This window comes from Patagioenas fasciata, chromosome 3 (genome assembly GCF_037038585.1).
Source record: "Patagioenas fasciata isolate bPatFas1 chromosome 3, bPatFas1.hap1, whole genome shotgun sequence".
Taxonomy (NCBI): Eukaryota; Metazoa; Chordata; class Aves; order Columbiformes; family Columbidae; genus Patagioenas; species Patagioenas fasciata.
The window spans coordinates 77,076,841-77,103,847 of NC_092522.1; the positions used below are offsets into that span (position 1 = coordinate 77,076,841).

The window sequence follows — 27,007 nt, forward strand, 5'->3', positions numbered from 1 at the left end:
AACCAAACAGTCCATTTGGATTCAAGCAAATGTAGATTTAAAATATTTTCTTCTGCCCTATTTACAAATGTTACTGAACAAGTATTTTCTCACATACCAGGGAAAAATTGAAAGCCTTGACACGAGCATGTAATATTATATATAAAATAGGATCTTTGGGCTCTGTTCTTGATTTTGTTTCAAGGGTACCTTACTGCTACAAGACCTTATTTTATTCTTGTTTCTCTAGTATCCAGTATTTAAGACAGCAAGGTGTGTAGTCTTCCCTTCTCACCCCTTGGAAAAAAGCTGACTTGATTCAGGACTCTGGAAAAAGACTGAGTTTCACTTAATCACAGAAAAAGTTACATTAATGTAATTTACTACTAAAGAACTATTTGACATTAAAAGATTAAACTCATGTTTCTAAATGCCATAGCAAACATTTTTAAAGTATTCCTTACTCATATCAGTCCGTGCATGTGATTTATTTGCTTTCTGTGAGAGGTAAGAAGGGTGACTTTAGTTTCATAGACTATTAGCACTGTAAAATAATTGAGTCCTATCCATTTTCAGTATCTCAGTTCTGAGTGATATTCAGTGATCAATGTCTTGACAAGCCCACTTCAGTGAGTGACATAGCTTAAACTTAAAGCACCATGTAAACTGTGCAGAAGGTGCTCCTGTTGTGCCTACCTATCAACATAGAGTAAGTACTCCTGTCCCAACTTGATGTTGCTCTCTCCTGGATAAAGGGTGAGATTGCTTGTGGTGTGGTAACTTTTATTGCAAGAAATAAATAATTTTGAAGTTGGGTTATAATATTTATCCCATTTACAAATTTAATTTTTAGATTTTTTTTTTCCTAACAGGATTGTTACTTTTCCCACTTTCTGTAGTCATTGTGCACGGTGTTTTTCAATTTTTTTTAAATCTAGATGGTTCAAGAGTTTTTTGAAAACAGCTATTAATCTTTTGAAGATGGTAGTGTCATGTCTTTCCACTTGTAATGACTTTGCTTTACTATTACTGTTAAAGGAAGGAAATCCCTTATGACTGTCTGGCCTTTTCTGCCTCCTGCAGTGACACGCTTGATGTGTTCGCACACATTCTTCTACTAGCCACTTTTAACTAGTCCTGCCACTTTACAAACCTGCAGTTAGAGTACTTCTAATAGATGGCAAGTGTATAAAAAACCCTTTGTCCCCCATATTCTGCATCCTTTTTTTTTTTTATGTCCAGCCAGAATTTTCCTAAAATCATGAGATTTTGCCAGGTGTTTAAGTGCTCCTGCATTCTCCTTTTTACTCCCACCCCATTGTGTTTTACAGTGGGCTGGGAGAAATGGATTATAATTCTTCAATTAAAATAACAGTTTTAGGGAGAGCTTCAACAAAACTGGTGGTTTATTTGCATATAGAATTGTATTCTGTGTAGTTGTTCGCTGTGACTCTGCTTAGCTTCTTATAATGGGATCAGCTTGTTCTGTGGCAGAAATACCACAGCAAATTGTCTGCATGTAGATCAGCACTGAAGTGTTTTCTGAAGTCATATTTATCTAGATTGGGTTTTCTAAATACTAAATGAGCTCATCTATTCAGAATGTTTCCAGTATTGACTGCAGTTTTTGAAGTTTCTCTAGTCAGTTCCTAAATTAAGAATTACAGGATAGGAGCTCAAGGGCTTTAAGTGTCATTTATAAAAAGTTAGTAAAACTGTATCACAACTGCCAGACATGCTCTCATTCATAATTAGAAATCTCAGATGCAGGGATTTTGTATTTTAGAATAATCTTATCTAATGCATAAACAATACTGAGGCTGAAACACCCTTGAGCTGTGGAGTCAGGTTCCTATTCTTAGTGTAGAAATCTTGCATTCCTGTCTGTGGTGGTACAAATTCAGGTCTGTACAGCTCTGTCTGTAGCCTTGTGATATGGTCAGTCTAATGTTAAAATGTTGTGTTTGGCTATTTGTAGGTAGAACAGATCCTGGAGCCTAGTGTGAGTTTTCTTTGGGGTGCCTTGACCTCAATATTGACTTATAGGCTCAGTAGAGTCCAGTGTACTTTATATTCTAGGCTGTAAACTGCATTGGTATAGGATCCAACTACATACTCGTTCAGACAATTCTGCCATCAGAGTGGAAGTCTTTTGGAGGAGATAACTGGAAGTGCTATCTACATGAACTCTCCCCTTGCTGGAATATGAGTCATTGGGTAGTCACGTGTGGAATTACATCCAGAACAGATGGACTTCTTTCTTCTCCTCCTTGAACACATACACAATTTTTCATGCACTGGCTATGGTGAATCCTTAGGTGCTCCTTGGCTAACTTGCTCGCAAAGTTTATTCCTGAACTGAACAACAGAGTAATGTTCCTTATTAATAATTTTCACTTTTTTATTTTGTACAGAAATTTGTCCAATTGTTCTCAGCTGAAATAAATTTTTTGAAATGGTAAAAAAGCACTGAGTGAGGACACTTGAATAATAATCCTCAGATTCTCTAGCTTGTTATACTGTGAAATTAGGTGTTCATATGCTTGGGTGGGGGGGCTGGACCAGATGACTTCCAGAGGTCCCTTCCAACCTCAACCATTCTATGATTCTGTATAGAGTGCATCTCAGTCTTATCCGTATTGGATCATTCTGTATGGCTGAGCATTCTGGTGGCCATAAGATGTCAGTTCTTGCATCTTCATGAGTAGTTGTTGATCAACTTTTATTCCTTTATCATACTGTTTTCAGTTCTCTACTAATTGTATTGAAGTTGTCTGTCTTAGAGGTGCTACAGATTTTTCTTCTAATATTTTAATGATACAGTAGTGTAAGGATTATGCTTGGTACGAGTTCCTACAAGTAATGCATATGGTAACCATCTTCAAAAAAAACAGCAGCCTGGCTTTCTTAATCTCTCTCATGTGGGTTTCAAGTATGCAAAAGGCTGTATTTGGTTTTAATATTTCCGTAACATTTATGCCACTTGCTTTTCTAAGTATGGGTTTGGGGGGGTGGGCTGACTTTCGTTACTATCTGAAAATATTGCATTTATGTTATTTCTGAAGTATTGATTCTTTATTATTCTGGCTATTCCTCTATATTGATATTCAGCATGCAGTTTCTTCTTCTCAAGAGAATAGCCAGTTTACTAGTTGGGTATCTCATAATGTTTCGAGGTTTTGCGTATTGCCAGTTTTCTTTGTTATACTAGCACTTTTTGTGTTCCTTCATTCAGTGCCAGAAAAAGACAAGAAGCCTCAGCTTTACTTATGGGGATGCCTGATCTGTGACCTGCAGATAATTCAACCAGAGCAGACCCCATTATTTAAGAGAGTGTGGGCTAGAGAAATTGTTTGGGCAGCAGCCTCTTCCTGGCTGATTACCCATTATCAGCACCAGTTAATAGAGAGAATATATGTACTGCTTGTGTAGAAAATGGTTGTGATGCACATGTGCAGCAGTCTGTGATGGAGGCCACAACATGAAACATTTTAGTGACCTGTCCCATCTGAAAACTCTGGGAATCACAGGCACCCAGTTTTGCATTGGGAGATTCTGAGGAGAGTGACTGTATAAGCTGTATGACTTTTCTGCAGAATCTCCTGTCGAGCACCACTTCCATTTATTATACAGATGCAAATAAACGGATGAATAGATGAAAAAATAACATCTACTGGTCGCTACTGCTCTAGTGGTGCAAACTTGGTTCTGTCTATATCTTTGAAAAGAAATGGAAACATAAGATTGACACATTTAAAGCATAAGACTTCATAGCCTTATCCCAAGTCAATTTTTAAATTCATGTTAATTGTTGAGTCTGTGTGGCCCAAGATCCTCAGTGGGTAGATGTGTTTTCTGCTTGTGGCTCTATTGGAAAGAATCCATTAGAATTTGTAATGGCTTAGTGCAAACCATGGTTGCTCTTACTGGAGTATAAACTTCAGACTCAACACCGTGACATGCGGTGCAATTTCATGTTTTTACTTTAGTGATGGAAGCAAATGATTCTGTTCTTAACATTAGCGGGGTGGTAGATGAGTCAATATTAACAAGGGTCAGAGTGAGTAGCTGTATAAACCCATGTAACTTGACAGCTGCTGGCCTAATAGGAGTTTTAGATCACCAGTGCTTGTTTCCTTTCTTGGCAGAATCAGAATGAAAAGCAGCTCAGTATGTATGTTTTATAATATTTCCCTGGAGTTAGGTGGTAATTTGACTCTTTAGTCATTTGAAAGCTATAGTGTTTTTCATGGGTTTTTTTCACATAAAGGGGAATGCAGGGAAAGAGGACAGGAAGAAATAGAAGGAAGCTTTCTTCGTACATGTTCTCTTTTTTTATTCAACAATAAAATGGCGTTTCAGTTCAGCAAGAACTGTTATATAGCTGCCGTAGAAATGGATTTATTGTTTTTTAAAAAATGTAATTAATTTGTGTAATCAGGTGCTAGTTAGGAAACCATTATTAATTAATTGTCTTGTATAACTTGAATGGAACCTGAATTTAAGTACACTAAATTTAAATTGTCCTGGTTCTGTTTATTTTGGTGCTGTGTAATTTTGTTTTCTGGGGAAACATAAATTAACTATAACTCAGAATAGCTGGGCAAACATTAAAGCAAAGGGGTTTTTTTAAGTGTTATCAAAAAGAACAAGAGTTCATAGCTATTAGTGTAAAAAACAAATGTAAGCACAGAACTGATTCTCACTGACAAGTTGTAGGTAGCAAGCATCTGAGTTTATAAAATTCTTAGAGGAACAGACCTATATATTTGCCAGAAATTCTTAGTCTGCAGCTCTGAGATGAAGTTTAGTTTGAGATGGGTTGGTTTGTTTGCTTGGTTTTTTAAAACTTCAGTAGGCATTCAGACAAATGATATGTATTAATTAATTTTAATTTCTCTCTGAACGTGATCCTGGCATACATTTCAAAAAAAACCAACCACCATGACACTCAAAAAACAAACAAACAAACAAAAAAAGTAGAGGTTTAAACAACGATTAATTTTCTTTTAATTATATCGAGGCAGAGGGAAACCTTTATTTCAAAGTCAGTCTTAAGTACAACCATGAGTAAACACTCAGAGTTGTTGGTGACTCAGTACAGAAAGCAAATGGTCTGGTATCATTACACAGATTGGTACTCCCTCAGTTCACATGCTACTAATAAATTGCTTTTCCCACATTAGGGGTACAGAGGTTTTCCTGCTATACAAAGCTATTACTGCCCTTTATTTTGCCATTGAAAAAAACCCTTTAGTTCATAGTTTCTTTCTTTCGTTCCCCTTTTTCTTAGTGTGTTATCAATTGAAGTACATAATACATAAATAAGAAATTTATTCTGAAACAGTTTAAAAGTATGGGCAGAATTCATCATAGATGATGACTTCAAAGTTAAGAATTTGTGTATGGGTTGTGTGTAAAAATTGCTGAAGAGACTTGATGGAAGTGACTTAGAGGAGAATTGGAAAATGAACTTGTAGTTGATCTCCAGAGGTCCCTTCCAACCCCAACCATTCTGTGATTGTGTGATTTTTTTGAGATTGCTAAAACTAGGACCTTCTTCAGGTGAAATTAAGAAAGTTATACTACCATCCTTTGTGCAGTTTCTTCCATCTAGACATTATGTGAAGGTCTGATAAATACCTGAAGAAAGAGCAAAACATGACTCCCAGTAAAAAAAAATAAATGCTATGCTGCCTGTGGTATTTGAAGGCATGCATTTCACAGCTATAAAAAGTTGTAAGCAGTCCTGATTCAGAAGCTCCATTCTTCCTGTGCTTTAACGGACTTACAGCTGTCTTCACTAGGTGGCCAATGGTGCACTGATGTGGGTATGAATGAGTGTTAGTAATTCAGGCAAGGTCAGCCTGCTGAGAAGTAATCTCAGTTTGAAATAATAGACTTTTGGAAGTCTTTTCGTTAATCTTGTGGATTAGTGAAGTTGTGCTGCCACTTTGTCTTTTAATATTTACCTCCTAGTTGATGAAAGCACTGCCTTTAGATACTGTTTTGCTATCTTCATGCAGAGACTTTATCCAAACATAATGCAAGATGATAAACGTTGCCTATCATTACGGTGTGGTGGGGGTAAATCTCTGAGATGTGCTTATAGTATTTTTCTGTGAAACTTTTTCATTGACCAGTGGAAAGGCATGAATGATTTTTTGGGGCTGAAAAGATGTCAAGCAGGATCTGATTTTAGTTTCAGCAGTGACTGCATGCTCTGTTGTGTTGCAGTGAGAAAAGAACAGAGAACACTCATTACAGTTGAGAATAGCCCCCCAAACAACATGCTACATTTGGGAATTCTGGATCCACATCAATGTACTGCTTTGTCTGAAGTAGAAGCTCGAGCTGTGGTCTAACACAATGGTTTTTATGGTGTGTTCTTTCATTATGTTGTTACAGACTCATGAAAGCTAATGCTTTAAGCATAAGCATATTGGAAGGCTATAGACCTGCATATGCAGTAGAGACCTCTCAGGGATCCACAAATTTTAAAAGCTGAGAATCACCTTTTTTTTCTTTTTTTTTTTTTTTTTTCCTATTCCAACTTATGCCTTAATAACTGGAATACTGAATGGCCTCATAGATGCTCTGGATGTTCTTCTTAATTTCTGAGAGGTTGTATGCTCATCCCAGTGAGGAATGGGAAGAATTTTGATGCTGCAAAATTTTCGCAAAGGCTGAGAAACCATTAACCATCCAACACTGAGTCAGTATGCAAAATTGTTCTCTGAGAGTATGTTATTACTGCAAAGAAAATTGTTAGGATTACACTTCTATAACAGCAGAATTTGCCACTGTATGTGTCATGTAACCCCATCTGTTCTCTATTGCTTTTGTCAAGGAATCAAATGTGAGATCTGGTCTAAATTGGTACCTTTTATTTGAAATATACCTGATTGTGTTTCATAAATTTATCCTGTCTGCAGAACCTGAAAATAACCTGAAAAAATAAAAAATTAGGGACTACTTAAAAGAATAAAAAGGTGAAGTCTTCAGAAAATAAGTGTATACCTTTTCTTTTTAGGTCAGAAGACTTGTCTCCACTTACATGGTATCTTTCCTTACCTCTATGTACCATATGATGGTTTTGGACAGCATCCGGAACACTATCTTCGTCAAGTGGCATTCAGCATTGACAGAGCACTTAATGTGGCTTTAGGCAATCCATCTTCTACTATTCAGCATGTTTTCAAAGTGTCATTAGTATCTGGAATGTAAGTATGACCTGTTAGGATTTTTGGTTATTTGTTTTGAAATGTTTTTTGCGGTTGTGCTATGTAGAAGCACTTCCTATGGACTTGAGTGACTACAGTGCTTTTCTGTTTTCCCCCATGTGTGTCTTCATACAGACTTGTACTACTGAATAACTCTTCTCACTTGCTTTGACTTTTATGTAACCAACAGGTTTTCCTCCAAACTCTAGACACAGCCATTTTTCCTAAACTTGAATTCTAATGTCTATCATGGTTCTAAATCTGTTCCTTTTAGATTTTTTTCTGCATTTGCTACTACAGCAGCACTTTCTAACCTGTCTGGCTTATTCTAGGTTCCCTATGACCAGGCATGTATTGCAGGAGCCTAACTTTACTTCTCCTTTTCTTTGTTCCTATAAGATGGCCTCTTTAGGAAGCACATCACAGAGACTGTCAGGTCGTGTTTATCCATCTGATTCTCCCAGTAGCACAGGCCATAAAGTGGAGGCTATTAAACATTAATTTACTTATCTGTCAAGCTGTCGTGTTTTATTTGGTGTAGGTTTCTACTGCTCCTGGAGCTATATACTGTTATTGAATGTTAACATTTTAAGGATTCTCTTAGTCAATTTTTATTTAACTTGCATAACCAAGGATTGAAAAATATGTGTGAATAATAGGAGACTGTCCTGGAAGAACATAGTCTATACATGCATTGACTCTTTCATCTTGAAAACAATGTAAATGCTAGTTTTCAGAACTGTGCAGCACTATCTTGTACCTACTTTTTTCATGCATTTTTGAAATATGTTCTTTCTAACTGTTAAGGTTAGGAAGATAATGTTTCTGTTCCCAGACAGTTATGACAGTATCTTCCTGATATTGCTAGTAAAGTGGCTGCAATAATTTCTTTTAACTTTTATCAGAAATTTCTGATATGTTTTTTGTGGTAAGAAGGAAGGTAACCACCAAATTTCTTATTTCTTTTTGTGAGAACTATGTGAATTATAGTACAGCTGTTCATTTCAAGAGTGAAAGCTGGGCAGAGTGAACTGCTGAAGACAATCTTTCTTCAAAGCAGTGAGAAAACAACAGACAGATGAGGAAGACCTGACTCTTTCATGTCAGTTGCCTTAGAGCTTCAAAACAGTCCTTACAGAAAGTCAGATGCTCATTGCCTCGAAGAAGCATAGGAAAGAGTGTTTCATGTATTTCGCTTGCATAAGAGGCTAATGGGAAGTGCCTATCAGAAACTGTAATACACTTTCATCTTTACCTGTGTAGATAGACATGTTTGCGTAGTCACGCAAATCTACTTGTTTTCTTCTGTTCTGACCTGAGTCAGATTCTGCTCATAGATATTATAGTGTCTCCGTGGTGAGAAACCTGTATTTTTCTTTAAATCTTGGAGATTATCGTACTTCGTCTCTTCTACAATAGCAGGAAAATTGTTATAACGATTTACCAAACATCTTTATTACATAGGTTTAACATAAGTTTTTTGTTACATTAGCTTCCAAATAAAGTAGACGTCCAGGATTAAAAAGATGTGAAATATGCTGTCATTGTGCATTGTGAAGTTAAAGTAGGTGCTCGTAGCTAACCTTCAAAGTGTTGTATATCTGACTCTCCCTGCTGCCATGTCAGTGAGAGTATGGATCACTTTGCCATGTGAGTGCTGACTTTAAAAAAAGTAACTTTTAGTTTACATGCCTACAGCACATGGAGTCATATTATAACTCAATGCATATAACCTGTCATTAGGTTTATACTATCTCTATAAGAAAAAGATTGATTCATTATACAAGATCCAATCTTCTTTTCAGCTTAACAGCTTTATGCTTGTTGTTTTGACTCAACTCAGTTTAAATTTATTTTTTTTTAAACAGTACAGTCTAGTTTTTGGAGATATTAAATGTGTGCATATTTAACCATACTAAGGATAGCTGTAGTTGTGCACTTCTGCTGAGTTTCTATTTAATTTGGGATTGAAATTGCTCTTACTACTGAATGTTTTAGACTTAGCAGGTAAGCATCCCAGTTACTTTTTTAATAGTATTTTAGTGAAGAGATTTTATATTATTTTGTAGAGGTAACGTTTAAATTTATGTTTTCTTGAATTTCTGTTGACTTTGGTTGTGATTACTGCAAACTGTAGACTTCTTGAATTCACCCAAAGTGTTGAGTTATGGCCTGTTTCCTTAACATGCTGTTTTACAAGCATGTTAGATTAGATTAGAATTCTAGGTGTTGAAAAGTTGGTAATTTAGTCAAGTAATACCAGAATTAATGCTGCCTGTTCAGCCTCAGTTTAGTCTTGACATATTCATTATCCTATGTATTTTTTAGTTGCATTCTCAAATCTATTTTCTTCAAGATTCATGCCTCATTTAGTGCATGAGATTATTAGTAATCACTGAAAAGGGGCAGCTATTCATTCTTTTAAGCTGTTCTGATTGTTCAGTTATTTATATTACACAACCAGTATTTATTCATTTACACCTCATCTGCAGAATTGATGTCCTTAACGACTTTGTTACAGCATTTATCAAAAAGGCTGAATGCTGTTTTTGAAACAGTGCAGCACTAATAAATTTATTAAAAGTACTATTATTATGGTGTGTCATCAGTGTGTTTACATGTGGGGAAAGTGAGAAACAATGTTAAAGCCGGAAGTTCCTTCTAATTTTATTTTTCTTAGGTACTTAGACATGCATGGAGCCTGTTACTTTTCTCTTTCCTATACAGTAATGTAGGTGCTCCCCTTTGGTGTGACACGTGGGAATTTTCATTCTCCTGGATGTGCAGTTCATCTTATGGTTTTGTGTTTGTTGTGGTTTTGTTTGTTTGTTTTTTTCCCCAGGATTTTAAGACTCTGTAATAAAATGTGGTTAAATAAATGCCACTGCATAACAGGCTATCATCTTCCTTTTACTTCTTCCTCTCCAGGCCTTTTTATGGTTACCATGAAAAGGAGAGACAGTTTATGAAGATTTACCTTTACAATCCTGCTATGGTAAAAAGGTAAGGATGTGGTTATAGGCAGTTCTGGCTAATTTCCTTGTATCTTGTATTAAAAAAGCAATTTGGAAGCAAGATTCACCCACATCTTAACAAAATAAAAGCACAGCAATAATCTTTTTAAAGCAGTAGCATATTAGGAAAGCAGGGCCAAAATATACCTGCCTTCAGTTGTCTTGCATTAACTGTAATCCTTGAACAAATGTGCATCACGTTACTTTTTCTGTAACTCTTACAGAAGACAGGGGAACAATGTAGTAAACATTCATATATTATGAAGTGGATTTTGGTAGTTTTAAAGTTTTTAAATTCCAGCACCTGTAATTAAAATTAAAATATACTTGTAAAACAGGATAGTTTTTGTTATTAGACTGTTTCCCTGTTTCTCAATAGAGTAATGTTCTGTTAAATGAAAGCACAATTTATCTCAATCGTACTCTTACATAGTTGCAGCAAATTCAGGAATAAATAAGGACAAATTATTTCTCAAGCATAAACTGAAATCCCTTGAGTGTTTTGTATTACCTTTCACAACTTTTTTTAAAGAAGATCTAATACATGATCATAAGATAGGTTTGTCTAATTTTTGTTCTAGACTAGTAAAATTTTGCATTATGTTAAATTTATGTCAGTCTAATCTGTATACATGTATGACATGACAATTGTTTTGAACTTTGGAGCTGCTTATGTTTGAATTATTCCTATCCAAATAAGAACTGACACTTCACTTAAATTATTGCTTTAATTTTTCCATACAAAACTTTGAACTCAGTTTGTTGCATTTAGAAATGCGTAGTGGTTTTCTTGGATTTGTAGATGTATCCTGTTGCTTTGATATAAATTTATCGCACCAATTTATAATTATCCAAATACCTGTGGTTATTTTTTAATGTGTAGATGTTGAAAAGAGCAGATTTGTCATGCTTCTAGGAAGTTGTTAAAATACTGCTTCTGTGGATCCAGTATGTGGCTTTAAAACCATGCACGACATATATCTATTTTAAGAAGAACTAGAGAGACTTTCAAAGATATTACTGGTGTGTAGACATACAACTGCCATAGTTACTCTGTAGAAAGATTTTCATGGACTATAGTGGCTTTGGATCAGTTTCAGGAATAGCAAATAGTATGATGTTTTTTGGGACTTTTTTTTCAAGCTGGAGGATTCATAGCTCCTTTGTAATTAACACCGAAATATTGAATCATTATTAGCAGAGATTATTTCTGTGGGTGTTTTATTGTGAAAACAAAATTCTTAAGTTAAAAATATGGCCAAGGCAAAATTTAAGAAGTTTGAGTATTTTGATAAAATCAAATATCAGTATTGTTGTACTGGAATTATTTTTGTTTTCTGTCCTAATTGTCTTTAATTTTAGAGTATGTGAGCTTCTGCAAGGTGGAGCCATAATGAACAAATCTTACCAGCCTCATGAAGCCCATATTCCCTACCTCCTTCAACTCTTTATAGACTACAACTTATATGGAATGAATTTAATAAACCTGGCTGCTGTCAAATTCCGAAAGGCAAGGAGAAAAAGTAAGGTGTTCGTTTCTCAAGACCAAATAACTGTTGTGAAGGCTGAAAATTACCATTTTGAACAAAATATTACTAGCTGTCAGACTTTTGCCATGGTTTTTGGCTGAACAGGTATCATGCATTGTTTCCCTGTAATTGGGTTTCTGTGTGAAAACAATGTCCATGTGTAGCTTTCTGTCATTTTTCCTTTTTGTACCTGTGTATGGGGATTGAGAAAGAGTCTGCTTTCTGAAATGAGATGCTATGTATCAAGAAACATGTGTTCTGTCAGCAGTGCGGTTGTGACAATTTTCATTAAATGATCACACCTCTTTTCAAATTAGAAGATGAAAATTAGTTGATATTTAGTTGAAGAATTTATGTGAAAGATGGCATACTAATACCATTGATTTAATTTTTTGACATCTTGTAACTCATTTTTTTTTCTGCAGTAGTATCTTTACAAAAATATGACTAGTCATTATGCTCTGCTGACAAATAGCGTTTTTTATTAAAACACTTGTGTTTGTCCTAAGGTCAGTTGCTCTAAAGTTAAATTTGAAATACAAATATCTGAGCAAAAGAGGTATTTTACATTTTCATTTTTAAAAAATCAGTTTGGGATTTGGAGTGTACACACTTACATAAAAACGAAGTTGGGCAAGAGTATCAATTATGTTATCTAAATGCTTCACTATAGAGGGGTAGATAGCACTAGGAAAGCCATAATGTCTTTGGTAAGTAATACTTAGAAAAATAAGTATTGTTTACTTAAATTGTAATGTTCCTACAGCTAAAGCGAGACTTGAAAAGAATGGTTAAGTATCTTTTTGCAAAAAACCCCAGCAATTAAGAATCATGCTGACTTTTATCATTTTCCCATTATTTTTATGCATATATAGTCAGACTGCAACAGATTATTGCATTGAGGTTCCATGACTGATTCTTGTCTAAAGAAAAATACTATTTTCATACTCAACAATAGACCACACTTTTTCCTGGTGTCCAGAATGTAGGAAGACAAAAGCTCAGCCACGAACAGAGCATCTTCAGGATCTTTAGTCCTGAGGAAATGTATCTTCCCAACATCCAAAGTGGCCTTCTGGAGGCATGCAATGTGATTGTATTGAATAGTTGCTCCCATTCTTTCTCCATAGCTCTTTTCCCTCTCTCTTTCAGGAAATAGATGAAAGATATAGGATATTTATATACTCCATCATTTATTTAAGGATTATAGACCTAGGTCTTGAATGGGAAGAAGAAGGTGAAAGAGGAGCATGGGCTGAGAATGAGGAAAGGCTGGGGGAGCTGGGTCTCTTTAGCTTGGAGATGAGGAAACTGGGGGGTGACCTCATTAATGTTTATAAATATATAAAGGGTGAGTGTCACAAGGATGGAGCCAGGCTCTTCTCGGTGACAACCAATGATAGGACAAGGAGCAATGGGTACAAACTGGAACACAGGAGGTTCCACTTAAATATAAGAAGAAACTTCTTCCCAGTGAGGGTAACAGAGCACTGGAACAGGCTGCCCAGGGAGATTGTGGAGTCTCCTTCTCTGGAGACATTCAAAACCCGCCTGGATGCCTTCCTGTGTAACCTCATCTAGGTGTTCCTGCTCTGGCAGGGGGATTGGACTAGATGATCTTTCGAGGTCCCTTCCAATCCCTACCTAACATTCTGTGATTCTGTGATACTGTGACTTTAACTAGTCTGATAGGAGAGAGTCCAACTGGATGAAAGCAAGAAAACAGCAGACTACCTTGTCCTGGCTAGATCAGATAATGGCAGCAGTGCTCCTGGCAAGATTCATACAGCTTTGAGCGACTCCACATCGCACATGGATAAGCAGCCTGCCTCAGTCTGTTGCAGTCCTCAGGCACAGGATCACAATCTACTATTCCCAGCACAGCAGCTGAGCGGCAAATGTTTTGTTCCTGGTACAACCTCACAGAGGCAATGCTGGCAGGAGGCCAGTCCTTGCACAGCAGCCCTGAGAAAAGCACCATCCTTTCTAAGCTCAGACCTGTTGGAGTCGGGTAGAAGGCACAGCTGCTGCTTACAACTGGCACGCCTGCCTGTTCCACAGCTTCTGTCTTGGGGGCGTGGCTTCATTTCAATCCTGTTGTTTGTGCTGTGCAGGCCAAGGTGAACATTGTTTCTCAGATGGCAGTAAAAGCCTTTGTCTAAAGGTGTGCAGCAGACACTTTTTTTCCCCTTGCAGATCATGATACAAAAATTGGTCTGGCAAGGAATAAAAAACTCAATAATAGTTCTGTTTCTAAATGTAAGTGAGCAGTCCTAGGAGCCTGTTTCCAGTGGCATTTTTCTCACTGAGATGAGTGGACTGTTTTGAAGGCTGCGAGACGTCAGCAGGCAAATTTGTACTAGCAGGAATACTCTGCTTTTATCAGCCTGTATCCAGAGGATGCAGGAGTTCTTTCTTTCAAGTTCTTCTCTTTTAGCTAGTGAGGAAGAAGACTGAATTCATTCATGCACCACATGCCACTAATACTATTATAAAACTTCAATTTTCAGTAGTAGTTGAATGTGATGTAGTATGACTCTGAAAGAGCTTGACTTGTCACTGCTGCTGTCCTTGAAGATCTTCATGTCAAGAAAAAGGGAGCATTGAGTGTCCTTAAATCTCTATCCCAGTGAGTAACTTCACTGAAAAAAAAAACCCAGATACAGGAATTTGAGACTCACTTTTTAGAAGTATTTGAAAGTAGGATTCATAGGGAATAAGAAAGGGGGTGATGCACTGAACTGCTGTAGTGTGGTATTTGAAATGCATATGACTTTTGAAAATAGTATATATTTTACCAGTTGGCCTATAATCTTGCATAGCTATTGTGATATATTTTCCTTTAAAATGTATATCTATTCAGTCCCATTTTGTCAAATAAAAATAACAAGAGATGTTTCTGTGCATAGTCAGCTTGCATTTTAATACAGAGAATTAGCTGATATGCTACACAGTAAAAACATGACTGTGTTTTTTCCTGGATCAGCTCTGCCCAGGGGCAAATAATCCCTTTTGAACAGCACGGACACTAAACTATGCTAGATTTGAACTGGGTCTGTGCAAATGGGACCAGTTATTTTGTGTTGTCTTTCTGGAATCGCCTGCTTTGACATCATGGTGCATAGACCATCTTAGTGCAGGTGTGTCTGAATGTGAGCTAGTTTCTGCATGAAAACAAGCGTATCTTTTCACCACACTCAAGCGCCACATTTCTTGTGTGAGTTTAGATTCTGTGTGCTCTGTCTGATGTAGGGGCAGGGTTTGCAGAAATTAGTCTAAGTGCAGTAAGGTTGGTCTGAAACATATTTAATGAAGCCTGCTGGATTTGAGTTGCTTGTATTTGTAGCTTCTAAGGCACTTTTGACATGATATTTCCTTGTTGCTCCTGTAGTAACTATATTATTCAGGGCTTTTTGCTACATGAAATATCCCTATCTCTGCTGTTCCAAGTGGTGAAATTCACTTTTGCAAGATTTTATTATGAAACTTACTTGAAAATTATACGATAAATATACATGTTCTAATAGTTATTTATTGAAGGCCTCTTAACAATTAAGTTGTTCAATTACTATATCTTTAACAAATGCAAAAATGTTTGTTGTCACTGAAAGGTTAATACATAAAAACCTGCTAGTGTGTGATACCAACATATCTGAGTGAGTTCTAGGTTCAAGTTGGTCTTTCACATGGAAGTTGGAGACCGAGTAATTTTTAAGATCTTCTCCCATTTCACCTCCCTGCAACTCCATTCTTAAGGTTTTGGTTTTTTTCTTATGCTGCAACCTGTGTATATTGTATTTCTTTCCTCTGAAGAGTGAAGGTTCAGGAGGAGACCACAAAGGAGGTAGTAAACCTTCAGAGAGGACTTCTCCAGCATGACTTTGGAGCATGCTTCTTTTTATTGAGACCTCCGAGAAAACTTGCACAATGTTATCTTTATTTGTAGGTCAGGCAACATCTGCGTTCATTGCAGGTTTCGACTTAACTTATACTACCACTGCATCTGAATATATTGTGTATTCTCTTTTAGCTCACAGATTAGAAAGAGGAGAAGTGTGAAGTAGAATTTAGTGTTTCCTTTGGCTTCTAATTTCCATTGGGATATGACCTGAGGACGCAGACACTTGAGAATTCTGAAGTATACATCAGATTCTGTGTGATTTACATTGAAACTTGCATAAATAGGAAAAGATTGAATTTAGTTTATGACTAGAACACAACAAATGTAATTCTAATAATGTCAGTGTGTTGAGAATATATTTTTCTTTTTATATGTATCTACATGTTAGAAAGAAAGTTAAATATTTAAATGACAGTATAGCTACTTTCTGAAGATGATATGCAGTGCTGTTTATTCTTCAGGATCATTTGGACTGGTAGTATTAAATAATAAATGCAATTATATAATTATATGTGTAAAAAATATTACCCCATAAATGAATTAATATCTCATATTACTTTTTCTAGGTGATACATCAGGTGTAAGCAAACGTCATAGAATTCATTTGCCAGAAAATTCAAACAATACGTCTTTCATTGAATGGGAAGAAGATGAAATACCGAGGTTAGCATGCCGTTTTATTTTTTTTTAATGTATGCTGTATTTCCTTATATATGTCAATTTGTGTGTACTACAGGATTCCAGTCTCTCATTTAAGGGATCCTCATATGTTTTATATGTGTTAAAAAAAAAAAATTAAAAAATTTAAAAAAATTTTAAATAATGCTAATGTGACACCAATGATCAATATTTTATTTCTTTGTATAGTTTTGGTGATTGATACTTTCTGGTATAGAGTTGTAAAAATCTAACTAATATTAGTAATAGGAATATATGTAGAAATTCAGCTATCTGGTTTTTGGAATATATGTTTCTAGCTGATGACTTCTCATGAGAAGCTGAGCAAGTTTAATAGTTATAGAGAATACTTACACATTAGTTCATAGATTCTGTTTTTGTAATCACCCTTAAGTACCATGAATAGTGTGCTGTCACATAGTAGCTACATAAGAATCTCTGCATTTTCATGTCCATCTCCCATGTTCTTACTTTTTTTCTAGGCATTTCGTGGTCTACAGCTTGTAATTTATAATAGCTGTACTTCTGTAAGAAAATAAATATGTCTGTGGTGTTGGGGTTTTTGGGGCCAGGGCAGAGGGAGAAGCAAACAGTATCTAGTGCTATGTCAATTTGTATAGTTCACCAACAGAAAGTTTATTCTTTGGGCTACTTTCTAACACTTGACAGGTTCTCTAAATACTCTCTCATCTAGTAGTCTTCTCAGTCTTTGGGTAGTTCCTCTCATTTTTCTCTGAATAGCTTATCAGGCTTAATATGCCACACTGCTACTCAGAGCATTCACTTCCCCAGCTGAAAGTGCCTGTCTGAAACCATACTGCAAAAACTTGAGCTTGTGCAAGGTAGCATCTGTTTTTCTCTTTCTGCTACTCTTACCTTAAGGAGGTTTTGAAGCAATATTCATGTGATGGTTGTCATGATTTTACTTGTGGTCAGTTCATATCCAGTTGTTCTTGGGCTGTTTCTTCTCCTGTTGTTCATTCATAGTCCATTTCAACCTTTATTTGGCTAGGTTATGTAAGCCAAGTCACTTGACCTTTAGAGGATTAGATGATAAGTTAGACCAGGGCTATCTGATCTTACTTTACACAGATCTGGAGAAAGCAGATAAAAAGAAAGCAAACTAGCGCTTCCTGGCTGTCAAACCAAGGGAGGGAGGAGACCTGCAGGCACTTGCCTTCTTGCCTGTATCCACAAACCTTCTTTTCTCCTCCTTTCATACTTTAGTGTATATGACCAGGGCTTCAGCATCTCACTTATGCCAGTTTTTCTCCTGCTCTCACACACATTCCAGCAGTGTGATGTTAGCAGGAGTGGGACAAATACTAAGCCCGACCATTTCCCTGCATTCGTTCTCTCTACTTCTGCCAGCAGGAACTTCTTTCTTGAATGTAAAGCCTGAATACTACGTAGTATACCAAACAAATCCTCTCTGACACCATATGCAATGATTCTGGTAGTTCTCTCCCTGTTACACTTTACAGTCTCATTTATCATGTCACTTTGTCTATTAAACATTTTAGGATGTATTAGTACAAGATGTTTCTCCTCTTCTTTTTTTTCCCAAGTGATAATCTTCCATTTTGAATCGCTTATAAGTTCATATAGGGTCTTGCATCCCATTTTTAAGTTTCATCCTGTTTCTATTATTCTATTTCTAAGTTATCCTGCTTTTGTTTTATGATTCTGTGATCTGGTTATGTATCCAGTATGTCTACCAGCTTGCCTTATCAAAATATTTCATTAGTACACTCCTGCATTTCCTGCCAACATTATTAATGAGATGTGAAGCAAACTCAGTCCCAAAAACTGATCTATATTCAGTTCTCTGAATTCTGTAGCAACGCTCAGTCTTTTTTATACAACCAATAGAAATTTCACCTTTGGCCAGCTCTTAAAATGCTTTAATAATTTAGGGACTAATTTAATCACCTTCAACTGAAATTGTTTCCCATTTGATACAGCATCAAACATTTCTTTGTCTAGAAAATGAGTTATTTTATTAAAGGTGTTCTAGCATGGCTGTCTTACACATGCTGTAGAATGTACATGCCACTGCAAAGTAAGAGACTTAAACTCTTCCATTCCTGATATTACTCTGTTCTATATCTACACAAAATTATTACCTGTTACAATTTTTCCTGGGTGATTTATGGAAGGCATCAACTTAAAACTGTGCTCTTGTAATCAAACCCATATTGCCATTTATCCCAGTTTCAGATTGCCTTCCTACTTTATTTCTTTTGAAGTTCTGAAAATTTGCATATGTTGGTTTAATGGAGCCATAAGTGTCATGACCAGTCTTGCCGGGGGTAAATCTGGCCCAGATAGTGCATGAGATATCTATCCAAGGAAACCTTTAGCTGTTTCCTAGAATGATTGTGACTCATGTTTTTTCCATACTGTTTGTAAGTATATTCTATATTGCAAACATTCTGTGTGTAGCTAGATCAGCGGCTATAATGATTTCTAGTTACATGTGCAATACCAGCATAGTTCTCTCACTTTGTTACCCAGTCTTCTTGAGTTCAAGTTGAGATGCTTAACTGCTTTGTGACTTGTTCAGCAGAAAATTTTTACTTACTGTATTTCACCGTTTGACTGCTGTTTCCAGCAGCATTTGGAGTTTCTCTTATGTGTCAGTGCTGAACTTCTAAGGCTTTGCTTGTCCTTTATATCAGATATTAAAATCTTGTAAATCTTTCCTTACTTTTGCCTGTACACTTAAGTTTTTCTTTCAAGAAAAAGCAAAAGGGGAAAAGATAGCCAGATGTTGTTTGAGACGGCAAAATTTCTAGAGCTGCCTTTTATTCTTAGTGATTGGACTGTCTGTTTAGACTCATTATGCTTGGGTTTGTGTACATCAAGAATACATTTTAGAGATAGTCCAATATGTATCTGTCAAGTCCTTGCTGCAAGTGGCAGCTGACAAGTTCTCTGGTTTAACCAAACAATGCCAGTGATTTGGTATTTCTTGACTTTGGAGTACATTATATTGAGCAGTTGAAATACGATGTTGGTTGCCTCGTAGGTAATATGCAAAATATTATTCGAAAGTAATGTATGTAACATTAGCAGCATTTTCCATGAGTAAATGCCAGTGGTGGTTCCTTACTTAAAAAAAAAAAAAAAAATTTCACAGAATCCTAGAATAGTTTGGATGGGAAGGGACCTTCAGAGGTCATCTAGTCCAACCTCCCTGCAATGAGCAGGGACATCTTCAACTAGATCAGGTTGCTCAGAGCCCTGTCCAGCCTGGCCTTGAATGTCTCCAGGGATGGGACATCTCCCACCTCTCTGGGCAACCTGGGCCAGTGTTTCACCACCCTCATTGTAAAAAATTTCTTGCTCATGTCTAGCCTGAATATCCCCTCTTTCAGTTTAAAATCATTACCCCTTGTCCTATTGCAACAGGCCCTGCTAAAAAGTTTCTCCCCATCTTTCTTATAGACCCCTTTTAAGTACTAAAAAGCCACAATAAAGTCTCCCCAGAGCCTTCTCTTTTCCAGGTTGAACAACCCAACTCTCTCAGGCTGTCCTCATAAGAGAGGTGTTCAGCCCTCTGGTCATCTTGGGGGCCTCCTCTGGCCCCTCTCCAACACATCCATGTCTTTCCTGTACTGTGGGCTCCAGAGCTGGATGCAGGACTCCAGGTGTGGTCCACCAGAGCAGAGTAGAATCACAGAATCTTAGGAATTGGAAGGGACCTCCATGTCTGTCTTGGGCTGAGGGCTCCAGAGCTGGATGCAGGACTCCAGGCGGGGTCTCACCAGAGAATCACCTCCTTTGACCTGCTGGCCACGCTCCTTTTAATGCAGCCCAAGATACAATTGGCCTTCTGGGCTGCAAGTGCACATCGCGGGCTCATGTCCAATCTCTCGCCCACCCGCAAGTCCTTCTCCACAGATCTGCTCTCAATCCCTTCATCCCCCAGCCTGTATTGATACCAGGGGTCGCCCCAACACAGGTGTAAGACCTTGCACTTGGCCTTGTTGAACCTCATGAGGTTCACATGGCTCCACTTCTGGAGCTTGTCCAGGTCCCTCTGTATGGCATCTCTTCCCTCAGGTGTGTCAACTGCACCACTCAGCTTGGTGTCATCTGCAAACTTGCTGAGGGTGCAACTTGATCCCACCATCTATGTCATTGATGAAGATACTAAACAGTACTGGTCCCAATACAGACTGCTGAGGGACACCACTTATTACCAGTGTCTGAGAGCTATGCTTGGTACTGGTGTTTGAGAACTATGCCAAAGTTTCTTGGTGACTGAATTCACTCTTCATACTACTTAGTGCCTTGCTACTCTGCCACTTCTCCAGAACAGTATTTAACCCAGCCATGTCCTGTCTTGCTCCTGGCAAATCTCTAAATTACTAGCTTTCTGCTATAATTAGCATACTGTATTAATCCAGGGAGAGTTCTTTTAATCTAATTCTAGAGTGAGTCCATTATCATGCAGACAAATGTCCAAAACACCTAGTGCCCAGGAATTGCTCATGTTATAAGGCTTTTAGGTATGATACTTCCCAGTGTTATCAGACTGAAACATACAAAGCCCACCTTAAAATAGGCAGTAGTCACCTGAGCCTGGCAACAGGTGTTAGATAGCAAATGCTGTCCAACAGTTTTGACAAGAGGAGTTCTTCCCAAGACACATTTATGTTATCTCTTAGGTACCTGATAATAAATGATGAAACATTTTCATGAGTTCCGGTGAGAAAACTTTCAGGTAAACATCAGAGTTGGAGTAATCTGCCAGTCAAGTCTACGAGTTGGACATGATGTATTAAAGCCAGAATGACTGGTAGAATGCTTTTGAGAAACTTTCTTCTTTTACACCCTAGACTTGCTATTGAATGCTAATTTATATGGAAATGAAGAGATCTGACAAATAACACTGTTGCACAGTCTGGCAGTTATGTAACGTTATAGATTCCTCCTAGGTTTGTGGCTGTCATAATTGCTTTTCTCGCTTGCCAGGATGTACATGTTTTGTACATTTGATTTTTAATAAAATGTGAGCATTATTCAAGTCACTGGAACATCATGCAAACAAAGACATTTTTGCTTTCATTAATGGAATATGGAAAACTATGTCAAAATTTTTGAGTCCTTGTCAGTGTAGTTGCCTGACACCTTTCAGACTCTGTGGGGTTAATTGTTTTTACCTACTAACCTCAGTTTTAACATTATAAATACCTGATATGTAGTTATCACGGAACTTGTTTCCCTAGGCTGTCATTAATGTTGGTGAATTTTGATACTGACCTTCATGTCCATTCTTCAAGGTTTTTGAAAACTTTAATCTAGCTATCTGTACGTAGTGGGCACTTTTAAAAAAAAATTTACCCACAGTTGCTTGAATTCATTGCCTTAGCATCTGAGGAACCAAACCTTGGTATTTTCTTTGAGCACAGTTTTCATTCTACATCATTATTATTATGCCGGGGGATGGTGCCAACAAACTTTTACTTTCTTCAAAAATAAGAACCATTCTCTCTGTTCTCAATTTATTTGGAGCTTTTTCTACAAAGGTGTGACGGATTTGTGTTGCAGTTTTTCAGCGTAGTGTGCAGACAGAAAAGCTAATTTTAAATGAATTGGTGTGAGTATCTGAACTAGCCTAGTAGCCGTGGCAGCTCAATGTGGGGCAACTCTGATTTATCTTACTTCTTAGGAGAGTAAACTTTTGTTCTCCTGCAGCCAGGTTGCTTCCATTCATCCCACTTAACACTGCAGTATTACAAGTTGTACCTCGTGAAACATTCTATGTTCTCGTTTACAAAATGAAACTTAGAAAAAAATGAAGCCAGTGAAAAGCTTTGGCTGGGACTTGCTAAGTCTTGTTTTCTAACCTTGTTCTAATACAGATATTCTGAAATCATAGTTTTGACATTACATAAAATTATCTTTTTCTTTGTAAAACTGATGCATGTGGTGTGAGTACGTTGTTAGTCCATTGTATAGGGCAATCTGTGTCCAGCAGACCACTTCTGAGTATCTTCCCAGGCATAAGAACTGCTAATGATCCAAAGTAGTTCATACTTTCAACTAACTACTGCTAGGAGACTGGGCATGTCTGACTTCTTTATGCAGTCCTCTCACTAGCTAATTGCAGCATTGTGTCTGCTCAGGAAATATGGCTTGATCTGGGACAGTGAGAGATATAGGTGCTTCATGTATTTTCCTGATGCGTTGTGCATGCTTGTTTGGGGTGAGCAAAACCAGCAAAACTAACAGCTGACCAAGGTATTGACAGTACTCACATCAAGTAGTTCTCAAAGAAGCGCATAATCCTGTTAAGTAACTACTTCAGGACAGTTTTTACTCCTTCCTCTCCCTCTGATATTTTTGTTTTAATCAGACTAAATTAAGATGTTAGACAGACCAGTTAAAGCTGGTCTGCTATTATGTGCCCTTTGAGATTTTTTCTGAAGCAGGAACAAATAGGTCTGTGGCCTTTGTGGCTTACCTGCATGTTGTAGAAACTTGTGTTTCTACTGCCTTGACTTCTATTAGTGCAAGTGTCTAGCAACTCACCTTGACAAGGATGTTAAATGCCAAGGTAATCACCCAGTTGTATTGAGAAGATGTTTTTCAAGTCTTATGAAACTCTTACTGTATGTGTCAGTTGTCTTTATTAGCCTGCACATCAGTGTTTGGAGTGTGCAGTTTTAACTGCCAGCCCTGCCTTAATCCTGAAAATGTTAATGAGAATTATGACGATAAATCTTGCATTTGATTCGAAGGAGGGCTCTTGTTAGCTCAGTGTTTTTAATTTGAATGATGTGCCATCTTAATTGGAATGCTGTAGTTTTTGACAGAAAGACTGCTTATATCTGTTTGATTTAGAGCTGGGGCAAAATAAGCTTTTCTGCTTCTAATTGCTAAGTCACTTGAATCTTGGTGAGTTGCAGACAAAGAACATGCCTCAGATTAATGTTATTATGGAAAAAGACACAAGTTATAGTGACAACTACCAGTTTGTTTTAAAATCAACAATGTTGCATTTAGTGTTGTTTTATAGGATAAATCCATATTAGAGTCTGTAAATATTATAAATGAGAAATCTGATTGTTTGGAAAGCTCTTGGCCAATTCTGTTTGTGATATTGATCAGTTCCCAAGACAAGTCACTGGCCACACTCTTGATGAGGATGTGGAAAACCAAGACGTGGTTTTTTGACTAGTTAAATGGAAAAGAATAGAAAGCTGTCTTGTTGTCAGAGAAAATGCAAATGTCTCAGTTAATAGGTAGGTCTCAGTTAATGGATTTACTCATCAAACTCTTCAGAAATGGATCACTAACACTAAAAATTTATTTTGTCATCAACTTCTCGAGAATTTTCTTTCTCTCTTTTTTTCTTCTTTCTTTCCCCCTTCAGTTCTCTCCCCCCTCGATTTCCTCTCCTCGTGTCCCCCCTTTCCTTTTTTTTTTCTTTTTTTTTCTTTAGATTGGATTCTTTTTAAAGAGGAAATTAGTCAAAGTAGAAAGCTCAGAGCTTTGCTGTTGTATCTACCAAACAAGTCAAAGAGAGATCTTGTTCAGTTTTCTGCTTATTTATGTCTTATTTAGCAAATGAAAGGATTAAAATCAGGAACTTTTTGAAATCAATTACTCCCATGTTTTTTGGTCCCTGTTCACTTGTTCTCAGAAAAACTTTGATTTCACAAAGGGAGCAGACAGTGTTTTTGCAGTCTCCTCCCTCATTCCTGTTTCCCAGTCATCTTGCAGTTCTTTCTAATTATGTGATCAAAATGCAGGTTTCAGCTTGCCTGCAGTTCCTGTCGCCTGCCATGCAGGCAGGCTCTCTTTGAATGGTTTGAATGCAGGCACCCAAAGTGCGTGACATGAAATTTATCCATTTCTATAATATTGTAGACTTGTTTCTCAGCTGATGGTGTGACTGAGAAGGGAGGGAAGTGATGGCAGTGGGTTGACCTTCAAGTGTCCATTAGGGTCTGGGCAGTCTACTTCTGCTGAAACACTGAGCTGCTCTGATTTAGGAGTTCTGTGATATGCTCTCTTAGTTCTCACAGTAACTCTGAAACAGTAATGCTGACTGGAGGGATTAGTAATCACAATGCATAGCATCTTACAGTTTTTAATGAATTCTATATAAGTGCTTCACAACTTTTGCCAGACAACTTTTGGGTGTTTGGAATCAAGAAATATGCTGCTCTGCCTTCTTTTGATGTAACTGAGTGAAACATACATCTACATACAGAATGAAAAATGTATTTACTGTATTAATGCAGCCATAAAGCACAACATCACAATTTTTTTTAAGATTAACTACCTTTAGGCCTAACTTCATGTCATCTGTAGTTTGCTGACAGTTGATGCCATAGACCTCTGCAACAAGAGTTTAAAAGTAAATATTTTTTTCTTTTCTAGAACATTACAGTTTGAGAATGTGGTGAAGGAGACAGTCTTGTTTATTTGCTTGTTTTCTTTGCTTGATGTCTTGTCTCTTGATAAATATGATGCCCTGAAGCCTTTTAGAAATCCAGAATATTTTTGTGGTTGATTTCTCTGATGTTTTCTGAGAAGTCATTGGATTTTTGCTCTGAAAACATAAACAAAGCAGTTTAATTTTACATGTCTTTCAGATTTTGTATTTCTAGATAAATACTTAATTTCCAGAGAAGGTGTCTGGGATATCCAGCTTTGAATTACATCATCCAGCACCTCCTTTCACTATGGTGTTTTTTGTTCAAAGCTTTTAGAGAGCATTGAAAATATTAATGAATTATATCCTCTATGCTGTTTTGAGTCTCTGTATATGTCAGGGAATGTAGGAATACAAGTAGATGTTGTAAGTCACCAGTTAATTAAACCTAGAGCACGAGTCCTGAACAATAGCCTATTTTAATTGAAGAATAGCATATTTTAACCATGGGGAGCTTTAAGGGGATTGTCTGTATTTCCCTAAAAATTTTGGGAAGGGTAAACAGACTCCTACATAAATCTGGGAGGGAAGGTTTGTCTTTCTTAGCTTTCTCCATGGACTCCTTAAAGTTAGTTCACTGACAGCAACAGGTGGAAGGCCACTGACTGAAAGGCACAACAGGAAGATGATCAGATCATTATACAACAAGCTTGAATCTCTTTCTAGTATTTTTGGTCTTTGCCAAGCCGGTTATCCTTAGTTATACTCATGTTCGGGATGCTAATACCCTGTTTATATTCATCATGCTACCGCTAAACCTCCTAAATAAACAAAAATAATCTGAGAAATAAACAGTTTTTGCTTCACTTTGCTTAGTTGGAAATGTTAAACTGTTTTGTATTGCTCTGAACTGTGAATGAGAGAGAAAAATTCTTGCCACTGTGTTTTCTGGGCACGAGATCATGCAAATGCAGGTGGTATTTGAGGAGGAGAACATTGTTTTAATTGCTATAGTATTTAGAGTTGTTTACCACTTTTTTTTTCTCTTCTCCACACAAAAATCTAACCCCTTTAAGTTGAAGACGCAAATTTCTAATCTACTTTTATTTGAATGTGACAGTTAATCTAAGGACTTGTAGAAGAGGGTGAGAACTGATAATTCTGTATTCAGATCTTCACTCCCATTCCCCATGAAGTATTTTAGCTGTTAGTCCAGTTAGATAACAGTGATGATGCATGTTTCAAAATCAACATGTTAATAAACTAACCTGTGGTATTTATGTTGTCACAGCTCTTTAATGTTGAAAGGTGTTGAGCCACAAAGTACCTGTGAATTGGAGGTGGATGCAGTAGCTGCTGACATTTTAAATCAACTGGATATTGAAGGTGAAGTGTCAATAACTATCCATGTAAAATGTTTTAGGACAGGGACTATATTGTTTTTTTCGAAGACTCAGCTTAGTTAGACCATAATCCAGATTTCAGGGTTAGTGAATTGTTGATCTACAAATTTATAAAGTTTAGGAAAAGGTAAAAATTGAATGAACTCTGGAAGAAAACAGATTATAAGACTAGCCTATTGTCAGAGCAATTGAAAAAGATTTCTGCTAATGCATGACAAATTTTCTGACCTATAAGGAGAGTAGCTGAAATATCAACATCAAGTGTCTGTGTATACATACATACCTCTCTACATACATATGCATACATGATGAGAAGACCAGCAAAAGCCAAAGATCTAGAAAACAAAGAGGAGATCTAGAAAACAAAGTTATACCTTAATTTTTCATAACACTGGATCCTAGAGTAAGGCAAGAATTTCAGTTAAAAAAAATAACAGGTTAGAATGGCAAAAGAGATGGAGAAGAGTGTCAGCATCTGATTGGGGGGAAGAATGCTTTCTGTCACATGGACAGACTTCCTCTCATGTATTATTGTGTATTTCAGCCCAAATTGGCAGGAATCCTGGTTTGCAAGCTATATGGGAAGATGAAAAGCAGCGACGGAGACAGAAATGTGAATCTTCTCAGATTAAGACACCAGAGTCACAAGGTAAATAAATAAATAATTGTTCAGCTGTTTATCAAAAATTTTGAACAAGAAGTAAGCAAGAGACAGAATTTAAATCAGTATGTTAAGTTTGAGGGCTTTTTATATGTATTGTTTTTTTTTCACTTCCAAGCTTAATGATTGCCCACTATGTGTATTCTATGTGTATTTAAAGCAAGATACATAACATCATCTAAAAACATCTTGCTTCAGCTAGCTGCAAAGCATTCTAGGCAGAA

General features: G+C 36.9%; 1 protein-coding gene across 3 annotated transcripts in view; it reads left to right on the top strand.

Moving 5' to 3' along the window:
• REV3L (REV3 like, DNA directed polymerase zeta catalytic subunit) overlaps positions 1-27,007 on the top strand; it is a 118,771-nt gene that overhangs the window by 40,564 nt on the left and 51,200 nt on the right. For all 3 annotated transcript variants that reach the window (XM_071806633.1, XM_071806635.1, XM_065833633.2), the window contains exons 2-7: positions 7,013-7,202; positions 10,131-10,205; positions 11,579-11,739; positions 16,213-16,309; positions 26,011-26,105; positions 26,667-26,771. In XM_071806633.1, the coding sequence (XP_071662734.1) occupies positions 7,201-7,202; positions 10,131-10,205; positions 11,579-11,739; positions 16,213-16,309; positions 26,011-26,105; positions 26,667-26,771 (535 nt within the window). In that variant the 5' untranslated portion in view covers positions 7,013-7,200. The remainder of the gene's footprint in view (positions 1-7,012; positions 7,203-10,130; positions 10,206-11,578; positions 11,740-16,212; positions 16,310-26,010; positions 26,106-26,666; positions 26,772-27,007) is intronic.